We start from the raw sequence: 11289 nt of genomic DNA, 5'->3' as shown, positions 1-11289 counted from the left end.
CAAGATCAGTGAAGGTAAGAGATTTAACAAAATGTGCACAGTGACTATCAGGGAACTACCGATATACAGTGGTCCCTCAACATACGATGGTAATCCGTTCCAAATAGAGCATTGTTTGTTGAAACCATCGTATGTTGAGGGATCCGTGCAATGTAAAGTATAGGGCAGTGGTCTACAATCAGCAGACCTCCAGATGTTGCAAAACTACAACACCCAGCATGCCCGGACAGCCAACGGCTGTCCGGGCATGCTGGGAGTTGTAGTTTTGCAACATCTGGAGGTCCGCAGGTTGAAGACCACTGGTATTGGAGGTTATACTCACGTGTCCCTGCCGCTCCGGACCATCACCGCTGCCCTGGATGTCGCCCTCCATCACTGTCGCCGCCAAGGCCTCTGCTTCCCCGGCATCCTCGCTCTCCGTCGCCGCCATCACATTGCTATGCACACCACTCCTATTGAATGACGGGACGGCGTGTGTGGCGACGACGATGGAGAGCGCCGACGATGCAGGGGATCCCGAAGAGAACACGCCAGAGCCCCAAGGAAAGGTAAGTGATCATCACCGGACCACACGGGGCACCATAAACGGCTATCCGGTGGCAGCTGAAGAAGTCTGCGCTGCCCGATAGCCGTTTATGCGATGGCCCCGACATACAAAAGCATCGTATGTTAATGCTGCCTTCAACATGTGATGGCCTCTGAGAGGCCATCGTATGTTGAAATGATCGTATGTCGGGGCCATCGTAGGTCGGGGGGTCACTGTACATGAGTTGCTATTATGTCATTTATATATTCTGATGGTGCTGAATCCTTTGGATGTCCTCACTCTATTGTGCACCACAGTTTATATATCTACATATATAAACCACAGGACTCTTACTATGGCCCCTTTCACACTATACATTTATCCGTTTTTAAAGATCCGTTCTATGTTCCGTTATGAAAACCCTGAAAATCGGCCGTTACAAAATCCCATTATATTCTATGGGATTTTTACATTATCCGTTTTAACCCGTCATAGCCTGTTATTAATAACAGATGTTATTTTGTGACGGGAGAAATAGTGCATGCAAGGCGAAAACTTCAGCTTATGATGGAGCAGTCGACTGATGTGACCTGGGGGTGTCTGTGACCCCCTTGCTGGCACCTGATTGCAGCATTAGGGTCAGGTTATGTCAGTGTGCAATGTGACAATGTTTGTATTCACTTAGTTATATATCCATTGTGTGGAACCGGAACGACAAGGTGTGAATCTCACTTTAAATCGAGTCCTCAATTTTTTTGGCAGGCTTTCCTGCTACTGAGGTCCCAGTGATCGGCTGAAATCCTAAAAGGGAATCTGTCTGTTGTAAATCAAATTCCAAACTGCTGACCGTGTTATATACCTATAAGGGCACGGATTCACAACAGTATGTTTTATACACCTCTCTGTGCCTCCATGATGTAGGAAAATGCATTTATTTTCTTTTATTGATCAAAGAGGTGCGTTTCCAAGTCCATAACTGCTGAGTGTTGGAACGCCTCCTCACTACCCCTACCATCCCTGTCTCTACTTGATTAACAGTCACCTGGTAGCCGAGCCCTGTTTCCAAATCTTGCACTTGCACACAATTTGTAAACACAGGGGGACATGTATCATTATTTGTGTATGGTAGAAGCAGTTTAACCCTTTTCCCGAATTCTAAATTATGCGCGGAAGCGCTAAATTTATCAATCAAGCGCAATTAGCTTCATAAATAGCGGGTAAATATAGTAATCTCCTCAATCCACTCTTTGGAAAATAGAATCGATGATTTAGAGCATCTTGCTGCAAAAGCAGTTTTTTTTTAGCGCAAATATAAGCCATCTTGGACATAACGACCAAGATGGCTTATATTTGCGGAAAAAAAAAAAAAAAACAGCTCTTGCAGCAACATTTTTGGTGTAAAGGAAAAGTACGCAGTTAATAAATCCATGCGTACTATAGATGTCACTCCAAGGTACCCCGATTCAGCCACATCTGGAGGACATGCTTTACGAATACGTGCGCAAAAAATAAATAAAAAAAATGTGCAAAAAAAGGGCTTGCAAAAAAATACACAAAAAACAGGGGTAAAATCTTTGATACATGTCCCCCACAGTGCATACACAGGAAAGTAAAGGCATTTTTCTGTGTTGTGGAAGCACAAACAGGTATATGAGGGGAGATTTATCAAAACCTGTGCAGAGGAAAACTGGACCAGTTTGTTTCTTTTAATTTTTAAAAAGACCTATGTTAAATGTTAGAAGCAATCTGACTGGTTACTATGGGAAACTTTTTCTTTGATAAATCTCCCCTAAGGTTGTGTTTACATTACAGAATCTCCGACCACTGCACGGACATTGCCGTCCCCATAAACAGCAATGTATTCTGCGCGGTATTTGCCGAATCATTTTTATGATGGGACTCTGCGTCACCAGAATTTTAAAGTGGAATTATTCCAGCGTCAGTATTTTGGAATGTGAATTGCAGCAATCTGCCAACAAGTATTCAATACTCCTATAGCACCACCCCAGGGAAAACTGCACCGATCCCTGAAAAGTCTGGTAGGTGGGAACTGATCCTCATTCATGCCCCACAGCATCGTATTAAAACCTCCGGAACCTGGTATACACAGATCCATTTTATTTTTATTTTTTAAATAAAGTTTGCCCCCATGTGACTATTCAGAGAAAAGTGCAGTCGAAAAACCAAATATGTGTTAGAATCAGGTCACTCAAGAATACAGAAGGATTAAAAGAAAAGGCTTTTCTCATAAGATGTTCACAAATGTAATTCACATAATTATTGATTAAAATTAATCAAATTTACATTAAAAATCAGAGGTAGATAACAATGTCCATTATGTTGTGCTGATTTATTGGAGCTTCGTTATTCAGACTAATACTCCAACAGTATTATTCCCAATGCCTTGCACAATGGATCAGACCAGATGGCTTCTAGGTTGTAGTAATAACTGTCCCATCAGTCCCGTAGTTTATTGATCTTATCCATGAATGTCATTACTTTATCATAGTCCACACAATTTCTCCAGTCGCCTTGATGTTTAAAGTAGGAGCCAATGATTAAGGCGTTGGCATCAATGTATTTCTCCACATTATCCAGTGTAACCCCTGATCCGATGAGAACAGGAATACGGACAGAGCGCTGGACCTCTAGGGTTGGAACAGAGATTAAAAACAGATATAAAAACACAACAGCCCAATGTGAACTGATCCTGGATCAAAGACATTTATAAAATCACTTTATAATTAAATGTTCTGGGGGAAGGAATGTACATTTTCTTATTGTTTGTTTTTTATTGTTAGGGGAGAATTTATTAAGACTGCAGTTTTATATGCTGGTGTTAAAGGGGTTATTCAGGAATAGAAGAAAAAAAAAAAAAGGGGTATTTTCTTTCCTACACCACTCCCTGTCTGTCTCCAGGTTGGGTGTGGTTCTGCATCTTAGTTCCATTGAAGTAAATGGAGCCAAGTTGTGATACCAAACTCAACCTGGAGAAAGACGGGGAGCGTTTAAAAAAAAAAAAAAAAGAAATAAGCTGTTTTTCTATTCCTAGATAACTCCTTTACATAACCCCCCACACATGTACAGTCGCAGCAAAAGATCGCACACTTCTTGATAAATCTAGGCACATCTGAGGCTGCTAATGCATCAGTAATAGAGACCTTCACCAGCTCAGAGCCAGTGTTTGTTTTAACTATGATTTAGGCCTGCTAGCAGAAGTAAGTTGTAAGGGAACGTTCATACGAGCGGATTCCCAGCGCGTATTACGCTGCGGATCCACCGCTGAAGGACTGCTGTATGCTGCCCTTACAGGTGCCTGCTCGGAGCGGTAATCCACCGCTACAAGCAGACACACTGCGATGTGCAAGTCGCCGTGCGCATGTGCAGTATACTCGCACATCGTGGCTGCTCTCGGCCTAGCTCAGGGAGCAGGGGGAGCGGCCGTGACGTGTGCGAGTACACTGAGCATGTACGGCAACTTGCACATCGCAGCAGTGTGTCGGCACTTAGTGGCGTATTGCCGCTCCGAGCAGGCACATCTAAAGGCACCCTGTAGGGGTCCTTCAGCGGTGGATCTGCAGCATAAACTACGCTGCGGATCCACTCTTCTGAACGTACCCTAGGGTGACTACATCCCTTTGTGTAAACCCACACCCCTTTGAGATAAGCTCTACCCAATTGCAAAGCGTGGAGCAGAATAGCAATTATTGGCTATATTTAACAGCTCTGGATCAAGCACAGACTTTGATATGTTCCCACCAAAACTTTTAATCAAAATTTTATCTGATCTTTAGAAAAAACTAAACTTCAAGGTTGTATCTGGCTCTGTCAATAAATAGGAATTCTCTTGTTTTCATCCGAAGGTTTGGGTCGCCAAAGAAATTCAAATCAGTGTTTTCCAACCAGGGTGCTTCCAGAAGTTGCAAAACTACAACTCGCTGCATGCCAGGACAGCCAAAAGGCTGCTTTCAGGACCTCTTTATCTCAGTCAGTAGCCGCAGCCGGGTCATGTGTCAGGCCAGTGATCGTCTTAGCAGGAAGGTCTTGTAAGTCCCATAAGACATCAGACTGCATGGAGGAGAATGGAATCTGTGGAAGACCTGGGGGGACCAGGGCTAGGTAAGCATTAGTTTTTTTAAATATTTCCCCCACACCCGGCACAACATTAAAGGGGTTATCCAGCCAAAGACCTAGAAATGAATGGAGGGGGCGTGGAGTGGCATTATGTCAAGTCACATCTCCAGTCCTGGAAAGAAAAAGCTTTCCCAGACTGGAGACGCAGCCCCGCATAGAATTTGGGTGCTGCACAGAGATTGCGGTTGGGGTTCCAGTGGCGGCCCCCCCCCCACGTGATTAGACATCTTATAAGAGGTTTTTGGCCGGATAACCCCTTTAATGGGGGAGATATGACTTGGGGGTGTGGACATGAAATGGTGGGGGGGGGGCAACAACAACAATGAAATGGGGGAAGATTAAACATGACATTGGGGGATTTCATCATTTGTTTATTATATAGTAATCGCATGTAGAAATTTCAATTTTTATCTCCATAATGGCGATTGCACATTTTCCCGCAATCTTCAGCCCTAGTACATATCTAATATTTCACAGCCAAGGGTCGTTCCAGACATATCCAGTCTAGGCTTGCTACCTGGATCATCCACACATGACCTGTTACTGTATGATCGTCTGTCAGATGTCTATTTATGGTTCATCCAGTCTTGGTTCACTCTTGATACCTTGGTTCAGGAACAGCCAACAAGTGGAAAGTTTCAGAAATGCTGGCACCAGATCTCCAGGCCCCTAACAATCTACCCGCAGTCAAGGACTCTCAATTCACTAGGTTTATCCATGACTGTCATATTGTCCCTTCTGCTGTACAGAAGAGACATCAACACATATCTGGAACCACGTGGTATCCTGTTATTGGTCACAAGATGTCAGGTGCCAGCTGTTAGTAGTGCAGTGATCTTCACTGTATGATGGATTCTGAAATGCCATTAATTATAGTCACAAACAGACATGGTGCCGCACTCAAAATGGTCCCCGGCAGCTTCTCCCCTGCTGACTCTGATCGTTCTCTCCTTATACTCAAATAAGGAGAGCCAGGGACCACCCTCATGATTCCGATTACTCTGTAGCGTTTCTGAGTGACGCCAATATACAGAGCAAGCCTATAATTCACTCTGCCCATGATTCAAGCAGCATGAAACTGGTGACAGGTTCCCATTAAAGAAAAGTGCAAACATTATTTAGATTATGCAGGGATTCAGCCTACCGTATTTTTCGCCATATAAGACGCACTTTTTCTTCCCCAAAACTGTATCGTATTTTTGGCGAATACACACCTATCGCGGCGGTCCCTGCGGCCATCAACGGCCGGGACCCACGGCTAATACAGGACATCACTGATCGCGGTGATGCCCTGTATTAACCCTTTAGATGCAGCGATCGAAGCTGACCGCCGCGTCTGAAGCGAAAATAACACTAACCCGGCTGTTCAGTCGGGATGTTTGGGACAGTCGCCGTGAAATTGCGGCGTCCCGAACAGCTTACAGGACACCGGGAGGGACCTTACCTGCCTCCTCAGTGTCTGCTCTGTGCCGGGATCCCCTGCATGGCTGGCGCTCTCAGTCGTCATCACGCATGCCGTCCCGTCATCCAATAGGAGCGGCGTGCGGAGAGACGTCATGGCGGCGATGGAGAGCGAGGATACCGGGAGCAGAGAAACGTTCTTGAGCGACGGGGACACCCCGGGGACGCGGCGACAGCGATGGAGGGCGACATCCAGGGCAGTGGTGAGGAGCGGTGACGGGTCCAGAGCGGCGGGGACACGTGAGTACTACCTCCTATACCAGTGGTCTTCAACCAGCGGACCTCCAGATGGAGGGCATGCTGGGAGTTGTAGTTTTGCAACATCTGAAGGTCCGCAGGTTGAAGATCACTGTCCTATACTGTACATTGTATTTGGTTCAGAATCTTTATTTTCTCGATTTTTATCCTATAAAATTAGGTGCGTCTTATATGACGAAAAATACGGTAATTTGCTTGTTTTCAGGCAAGTATGTGCGGCCACGTCAACAATCAATACGTGCAGTGATATGTTTCCACAGTGCTCAGGAGGTTTGGATCTTTGTACTTTACCTTTTAGTTCTCTTGGATCGGCTTCTTGTCCAGTAGCGGCTCCAGTCAATATTACACCATCTGCTAAAAAGAATTCTGCTGCCTTTCCCATCTCAGATATGGAGATGTCTGAAGTCATGGCATGGGAGCTAAACAACAGACAATAAAGGAGTCATCCAGTAAATAAAGGCAAAGTATTGTAGAAGAGATTCTGATACTTATATATAGAGATGAGCGAACTTACAGTAAATTCGATTCGTCTCGAACTTCTCGACTCGGCAGTTGCTGACTTTTCCTGCACAAATTAGTTCAGCTTTCAGGTGCTCCCGTGGGCTGGAAAAGGTGGATACAGTCCTAGGAAAGAGTCTCCTAGGACTGTATCCACCTTTTCCAGCCCACGGGAGCACCTGAAAGCTGAACTCATTTATGCAGGAAAAGTCATCAACTGCCGAGCCGAGAAGTTTGTGACGAATCAAATTTACTGTAAGTTCGCTCATCTCTACTTATATACTTCTTTATACTTTGGCCCAGATTTACTAAAACTCTGGAGACGAATAAGCCTATAGCAACCAGTTCAGCTCAGCTTTCATTTCTCAAATTATCGTAAAAATGAAAGCTAAGCCATTACAGGGTGCTGTGGGCAAATAAAATGGTTTTTGACAGATTTAGCAAATCTGAGCCTTTATGTTTAATTTAATAATTTTAGAGATCTCTGTTTTCTAATGACATCTAGAGGCTGAAAACTGACCCATTACCTCTTACAGCTGATGGTTTGCTACAATTGTATTCTGTGCAGCAATATCCAATAGCTTGTTAGCCTGCTATAATGTAACAGTAAAGGTAAAATGTAGAACATGAGAGTCTTATCCAGACAGGACACTACAGTACAGTAGTAAGCCCTCAGACAAGAATATAGACAAGAATATAGACAAGAATGAGACCAGCACAGATCCTAAATGTTAGGAACTATTTTAATATTGGGGTTATCTAGCATTTGAAAATGTATTCCCTACCCAAAGTATACAGGATAAGTGGCTAAGTGCAGGGTATCAAACTGCTGGGACCCCCAACGATCTCCAGAAAGGCACCTGAAGCTTCGGGGACAACATGCCCCTCTATGCATTCTTCATGGAAGTGCCAAAGACGGCGCTCGTGTATCTCTGGTGCTCCTATAGAGAATGCATTGAGGAGGCGTGTCCTGCTCTGTGCACAGGGAGATATGTTTTCAAACCCTGGATAACCCCTTTTAGGCTTTATTTACATACATTTCTAGTAAATTAACTCATCACCTCCACATTAGGAGGACATTGATGAGATGTACTGACCTGTGCTTCTTCTTAATGTCAGCAAAGATCTGGATGTGGTCAGCACCGATAGCCTTGCGATACCTCAGCAGTTCACCAGCGCAGGCATTTACCAGTCCTTCATCAGCAACATGAGAAAAGACAAAGCTCTCGGCTCGTACGAAGTCCGCTCCTACACAGAAAGTGAGAGATCAGTGGCCCTACAGAGAGTCATGGACCAGGGACTTTTCATAGTCTTCCCAACCGGGTTTACACCGGAATGACATAACCCACCTTAGTTAATATCTGCCTCTGGGAAAGCCGAGTAGTTTTTTTTTTTTATTAAATGAATTAAAAGGGATTTACTGCTCCCTAGTAAAACAGATTTGGTATTCTGGACTCCCAGACCCTTCAATAGGAAATCTACTAAGCAATAGGGACTAAATTAGGGGTACAGGTTGAACTTAATAGACTCTGTTTTTTTCAACCTTAATGGGCTTATCAAGGAATTTTTTTTATTATATGAACTGGCTCCAGAAAGTTAAATTCTATTAAAAAATCTTAATCCTTCCAATAATTATCATCTGCTGAAGTGGAGTTGTTCTTTTCTGTCTGGCAACAGTGCTCTCTGCTGACATCTCTGCTTGCCTCGGGAACTGCATGGAGAAGAAGTGGTTTGCTATGGGGATTTGCTTCTACTCTGGACAGTTCACGAGGCACGTGTCATCAGAGAGCACTTAGACAGAAAAGAACAACTCAACTTCAGCAGCTCTTAAGTACTGAAAGGATTAAGATTTTTTAATAGAAGTAATTTGCAAATCTGTTTAACTTTCTGGAGCTAATTGATATACAATAAGTTTTTTTCTCCTGGATAACCCATTTAAGAGCTATGTTACTATGTAGTACATTCCCTTTTCTTAAATTGCTGAATTCAGGAGACTGTGAAAGAGAAAGAAAATCCCTGTGGGTGCTGTAATGGCAGCCATATTAGTGGTTACCCAGCAGAAACAGAACTAAAGGATGGAAGAATTGGTGGAAGGTAAAGGGGGTTACTATTTTTATGGAACTACAGCTTCATCATTGTATCAAAAGAGTTCTGAACTATCCGGATCTGGTCCTGCTCACCCATTCATTACAATGTATCAGTCCAGAGCCAGGACAGAAGTTGTGCTGCTGCTGGGTTTAGTTTACAGGAATTGGCTGAAATATTAGATAGCAACTGTGTTAAGAGGACTAGGTTTAGATGGATTGTAGCCTCTGATGCAAGTCAAATTGTTGCCATTCACTGACAGCAAACAGCAGTCTTGAAAAAAAAAAAAAAAGAGAAATTCAAACACAAGTTATATTATAAAATACAAAACCTTCCATAGGATGAATTAACATTTGCATAAAAAACTGTAAGATCCCTTAATTCTGGAACAATATTAGTAAATCTAAAATTAGCCAAAAAACAACAATCCTCCATGTTGTTGTTAACTCCCAACAGTTACTGTCTGGAAATACAGTTAATGAGATGTTCCAGTTTCTGACTGGCCATACTCTAAAGATGTTGCGGGTCCAGCTGAAGAAAAGGCTACTGGTTGTCTATATTTGGGGTAGCCCCTGCATCATCTACACTTCCCTGTGCTGTTCTATTGAGGCCAGTGCATCCTCCATGCTGCTCCCTACACAGAGAATTTACATAGAAGCTGGGAAACGTGTTCTTAGAACAAATCTGAGAAAACTCTGTGTCTACGGCAGTGTTTCCCAACCAGGGTACCTCCAGCTGCTGCAAAACTACAACTCCCAGCATGCCCGGACAGCCAAAGGCTGTCCGGGCATGCTGGGAGTTGTAGTTTTGCAGCAGCTGGAGGCACCCTGGTTGGGAAACAGTGGTCTATGGTATAGAGCTAAAGGAGACAATCATCAAATATAGACAGGTATAAAAGTGTAATTAAATGGATTATTTCATCATATCACTTCATCTCCTTGACTATAAAGGACTAAGAAAATGTGCTACTTAGGAGATGGGAAAGCTGGAAGACAAGTCCTGTGAAAGCTGTAGTCTGAGCTACATTGGGCGTCATCCAGCTATCCCCAAATTCACAATTCGCAAACATTAAGACAACTGTACTACAGCTCCCACCAAGATGGTCTACAAGCTTCTTCAGACCATTAAAGAGTACCTCTCATCAACATTTTTTATTTTATAGTTTATTATGTATAGAACAATTTTCTAATAGGGTTCTATTAAAAAAAAAATCTATTTTTTTCGTGTTTTAACTTTTGGCCACTAGGGGTCTCCCTAGGAGTCCCTTTTTTGGTGATTTCAGACTCATGCCGGCCTGGAAGCTGAGTCCAAAATCTCATACTCATCGCAGCTCCCACCTGTCAATCAGATAGGCGGGAGCGAGCACTGTGCATGCATCCCTGCCAGGTGCGCTCCTGACTCTGCCGGCAAGCAGCATCGTCAGGCTCCTCCCGCTGACAAGGAGAGCCAGCGCATACTTGCCCAGAGTCAGTTGGGCGCAGCTCTGCAAGAGAGAAGAATACAGGAAGAAGGGCGGAAGCGGCCCGGCAAGGCTTCAGATGACATGGCGTCTGCCCACTTCTTCCCTTCTCAGACGCTCCTATCTGAGCTACTGAAGATTAAAGGGGTTCTCTGGTGCTTACACATCTTTTCCCCTATCGAAAGGATAGGGGATAAGATGCCCGATTGCGGGAGTCCAGCCGCTGGGGACCCCTGGGATCCTGCACGCGGCACCCCGTTTATAATCAGTCCCGGGAGAGTGTTCAGTCCGGGTCTGATTACAGGCGACCACCGGGCCGGCGGTGTGTGACATCACACCCCCATGTGACGTCACGCTCCGCCCCTCAATGCAAGCCTACGGGAGGGGGCGTGACAGCTAGTTATGCAGCAATGCAGGGACAGATCTTGGATCATCGTGTAACTAAAATCTGGGAAAGTGGGTAACAACTAACATGATCACTACCACAGCCCTCACTGGTGCTTATACCCAGCTATCCTTTACTCCAAAATCATAACACTGCATGTAAATGGGGAAACATCCTTGACTCTAAGGCTAAGTTCCACTGGTTTTTTTCTGGCCACTGCAGTTTTTGAGCCGAAGCCAGAAATGTATTCAAAAGGAATAGGACATATAAGGGAAGGACTTACACTTTTCCTTCCTTATGGATCCACTTCTGACTTTGGCTCAAAAACTGCAGTGGCAGATATCCAAAAACTGCCAGAAAAAAAACCAAGTGGAAGCTTAACCTAATACCTGAAACGAACAGGACAGGCTGGAGGGTCAGAGGACTGACTTGCAGTGGAGAATTTAAGTGGAACAGTCACTTTTATTTTTATTTTTCAGAGGC

At 44.2% G+C, this 11289-nt stretch overlaps 1 protein-coding gene across 8 annotated transcripts in view; it reads right to left on the bottom strand.

The window, feature by feature from the left end:
- Positions 1-2646: 2646 nt before the first annotated feature.
- LOC130276386 (uncharacterized protein F13E9.13, mitochondrial-like) overlaps positions 2647-11289 on the bottom strand; it is an 88384-nt gene continuing 79741 nt past the window's right edge. For all 8 annotated transcript variants that reach the window (XM_056525681.1, XM_056525680.1, XM_056525676.1 and 5 more), the window contains exons 5-7: positions 7975-8125; positions 6671-6798; positions 2647-3174 (exon numbers count right to left, since the gene is read on the bottom strand). In XM_056525681.1, the coding sequence (XP_056381656.1) occupies positions 2984-3174; positions 6671-6798; positions 7975-8125 (470 nt within the window). In that variant the 3' untranslated portion in view covers positions 2647-2983. The remainder of the gene's footprint in view (positions 3175-6670; positions 6799-7974; positions 8126-11289) is intronic.

The sequence above is a fragment of the Hyla sarda genome, chromosome 6 (genome assembly GCF_029499605.1).
Source record: "Hyla sarda isolate aHylSar1 chromosome 6, aHylSar1.hap1, whole genome shotgun sequence".
Taxonomy (NCBI): domain Eukaryota; kingdom Metazoa; phylum Chordata; class Amphibia; order Anura; family Hylidae; genus Hyla; species Hyla sarda.
The sequence above is the reverse complement of the archived record's forward strand: the minus strand, read 5'-3'. Positions and strand labels throughout refer to the sequence as shown.